Below are 3,594 nucleotides of genomic sequence, written 5' to 3'. Positions count from 1 at the left end.
ACTCAGAAATCTGCCTGCTTCTGCCTCCCAAGTGCTGGGATTAAAGGCATGCACCACCACTGCCCGGCCTAAAATTCTATTTTTTCTGGTGGCTGTAGGGTAAGCTGAGAGCTGCAGACAGCTGGCTTAGTGTGTACAAAGGTAGGCCTTGGATACAGTCTCCAGTGTAACTGACTAAAATAATAAGTAAAAAAGTTCTTCAGTGGAAAAATACTGAGGAAAAAAAATTAGGGTTTTGAGAAACACTGTTTTGTTTGTTTCTTTCATTTTTTTTTTAAGATTTATTTATTGTTATATGTAATTCACTGTAGCTGTCTTCAGACACACCAGAAGAGGGTATCAGATCTCATTATGGGTGGTTATGAGCCACCATGTGGTTGCTGGGATTTGAACTCAGGACCTTTGGAAGAGCAGTCAGTGCTCTTAACCACTGAGCCATCTCTCCAGCCCGTTTCTTTCATTTTTTAAGACAGGGTTTCTCTGTGTAGCCCTGGCTGTCCTGGAAGTAGCTCTGTAGATCAGGTTGACCTTGAACTCAGAGACTCATCTAACTCTGAGATCCAGAGTGCTGGGATTTTTTATTTTTTATTTTTTTTAGACAAGATCTCATTATGTAGTTCTGGATGGCTTGCTCTGCATTCCCAGCTGACCCGGCACCACAGAGATCTGCTTACCTGTGCCTCTACGGTGCTGGGGTTAAAGGTGTATACCTCCACGCCTGGCAGCATTGAATCCTAATGTGAAGAGTCTCCAACTTGATGATGGAAACATCTTTGTTTTGAGATAGTTGGCTTTGGTGTTGTCTTGTTCTTGTTGTCATTTAGAACTCACAGCTCAGGCTGGCCTCAACCTTGCAGTCTTCTGCCTCAGTCTCTTGAGTGTTGGGACAACAGGTGTGTACATATTATCTTTTAAAATTTTTGTTTATTTTTTAATTTTTTTAAAGATTTATTTATTTATTTTATGTGTATGAGTACACTGTAGCTGTACAGATGACCGTGAGCCATCATGTGGCTGCTGGGAATTGAACTCAGGATAGCTCCACTCGCTCTGCCGTAATATACTGTAGCTGTCTTCAGACACACCAAAAGAGGGCATCAGATCTCATTATGGGTGGTTGTGAGCCACCATGTGGTTGTGGGATCTGAACTCAAGACCTTCAGAAGAGCAGTCAGTGCTCTTACCCACTGAGCCATCTCGCCAGGCCTATTTAGTTAGTTAGTTAGTTAGTTAGTTTTTCCAGACAAGGTTTCTCTGTGTATCCTGGCCTCTAATTCACAGAGATCATCCACCTGCCTCTGCCTGCCAAGTGCAGGAATCAAAAAGGCTTGTGTACTCTCACTGCCTGTCCTATTATTTATTTATTTGGATTTATTTTATTTTATGTATATGAATGCACTGTCGATGTCTTCAGACACACCTCATCAGATCCCATTACAGATGGTTATAAGCCACCAATGTGGTTGCTGGGAATTGAACTCTGGAAGAGCAGTCAATGCTCTTAACCGCTGAGCCATCTCTCCAGCCCCCTTATTTTTTTTTTTTTTAATTTAATTCTTTTTTGTTTGTGGGAGGATCAAACTGATGCCTCCCTCATGCTAAACAAGTCTCTGTCACTGAGCTTGGAACCCAGTTGCCTTGAGCTTTATTCAGCCTTCTCCGCCGTTCGTTCATGTAGACAGCACAATAACTGTAACCCCTACTAACCCACTGATTGCTGAGTATACCCCGCTCTAAATGCTCCACATCTGTATAGCCCCCTTGACAAATGTGCATGGGCAGGAAACATTATTTACAAGACTTTATAAAGGAGGAAACTGAGGTGCAGTTTGAATAACTTGGCCTAGGTCATGCAAGAATAATGGACGGAGCCAGGTGTGATGGTACATGCCTGTAATCCCAGCATTCCAGAGGATGGGCAGAAGGATTCAGACCTCAAAGCCAGCCAGAGCTGCTTAGCAAAAAATGCTGTCTCAGAAAAACATACACACTAAAAATAAAATAAAATAAATAGAAGTTCAGGCATTTCTAACTGTCCTGTTCTATTATTAGGCTAGTAATAATTAAAAAAAAAAAGACCCCCCTCCCACCATTTATGGTGTGCCAAGAACTATGCTAAGTCCTCTTTATATATCACTTCCTCGATTCCTCATAATGTTATCATGCTTAGTAGATATCAGCTCCATCTTCTAAATGGAGAAACTTAGGCTCTGAGCACTAACCTGATTTGCTCAGGCTCTGGCAGCTGGTAAGAGGTAGGTCTCAACCCTAAACATTTGGCAAAGCTCCGTTGGGTCCACAGCACCTCAGAATCTCAGGAGAGCGGAGAGCAGAGCATCTCAGTTACCTTCCTCTTTGTTTCCAGAATATCCTAAGCCAGACAGAGGAGGGGTCCAGTCGTCAGGAGAATGCCCAGAAGGCCCTGGGCGCTGTGAGCAAGGTAGACAGAAGGGAAGCTGAGGAGGGAAGAGGTGCCAAGTGGTAGAGGGGAAGTGGAAGGGAATATGCAGGATGGTGACTGGATCCTCCTCACCAGATCATTGAGCGCTGCAGCGCTGAGGTGGGGCGCATGAAGCAGACAGAAGAGCTGATCCGACTCACCCAAAGGTTGCGCTTCCACAAAGTCAAGGTTAGTGCAGCCCAGAATCTCCATTTTTAGCCTTTCCTCACCAAGCTAGAGGCTAAGTGAGGCTAGACCCATCTCTTTTTTTCTCCCAGGCTCTACCCCTGGTCTCCTGGTCGCGGCGCCTGGAATTGCAGGGGGAGCTGACCGAGCTGGGGTGTCGGAGGGGGGGTGTGCTCTTCAACTCCCGCCCACGCTTCACTCCCCTCTGCCTGCTGCTCTTCAGTGACCTGTTGCTTATCACTCAGCCCAAGAGGTGGGTCCTGCGTGGGAGGGGAGGGAGCCTGAGCCGGACTAGGGAAGAGGCATCTAGCAGGACCCCTGCTCTCCTCTGAACGCCCTCTTCCCCGGGCAGTGGGCAACGGCTGCAGGTTCTGGACTATGCCCATCGCTCCCTGGTGCAGGCCCAGCAGGTTCCTGACCCATCTGGACCCCCTACCTTCCGCCTCTCGCTTCTCAGCAACCATCAGGGCCGCCCCACCCACAGGCTACTCCAAGCAGCCTCGCTGTGAGTCACGTCTGCAGAAAACACTCTTGGGGGCTGGGGATGTGGTTAGAGAGCTTGCCTAGCATGCCTGAGACCCAGGATTCAGTCCTCAGCAGCCAAAGAAAACAAACCAGTATGGTGCCATACCTTTATTATCTGAGCACTGGGAAGACAGGGATAAGTATGAGGACCATGAATTTGAGGCCAGCTTGGGCAGCAGCAGCCTTATCAAAACAGGCAAACAAGCAAGCCGCTCTTAGGGTCCCTCAGACTCTATGTTCTATTTCTGTTCTCTCGGTTGCCCTTACTTCGTCCCCCAGAAGTATCTCTTGGGCCAACCATGAATACCCTCCCCCACTCGGTTCACCACTAGGTCAGACATGCAGCGCTGGCTGGGAGCCTTCCCCACCCCAGGTCCCCTTCCCTGTTCCCCAGACACCATCTACGAAGACTGTGGTAAGCATCTCACAAAGGGAGCGCGGGG

The 3,594-nt window shown here is 47.6% G+C and overlaps 1 protein-coding gene across 2 annotated transcripts in view; it reads left to right on the top strand.

The window, feature by feature from the left end:
• The window catches only part of Arhgef15 (Rho guanine nucleotide exchange factor 15), a 14,403-nt gene that overhangs the window by 7,003 nt on the left and 3,806 nt on the right, over positions 1-3,594 (top strand). For both annotated transcript variants that reach the window (XM_031354801.1, XM_031354800.1), the window contains exons 10-14: positions 2,366-2,440; positions 2,537-2,629; positions 2,719-2,879; positions 2,979-3,131; positions 3,484-3,566. In XM_031354801.1, coding sequence (XP_031210661.1) covers positions 2,366-2,440; positions 2,537-2,629; positions 2,719-2,879; positions 2,979-3,131; positions 3,484-3,566 — 565 coding nt within the window. The remainder of the gene's footprint in view (positions 1-2,365; positions 2,441-2,536; positions 2,630-2,718; positions 2,880-2,978; positions 3,132-3,483; positions 3,567-3,594) is intronic.

This window comes from Mastomys coucha, unplaced genomic scaffold (genome assembly GCF_008632895.1).
Source record: "Mastomys coucha isolate ucsf_1 unplaced genomic scaffold, UCSF_Mcou_1 pScaffold5, whole genome shotgun sequence".
In the NCBI taxonomy this organism is placed as follows: domain Eukaryota; kingdom Metazoa; phylum Chordata; class Mammalia; order Rodentia; family Muridae; genus Mastomys; species Mastomys coucha.
This window is presented reverse-complemented; position numbering and strand designations above follow the sequence as displayed.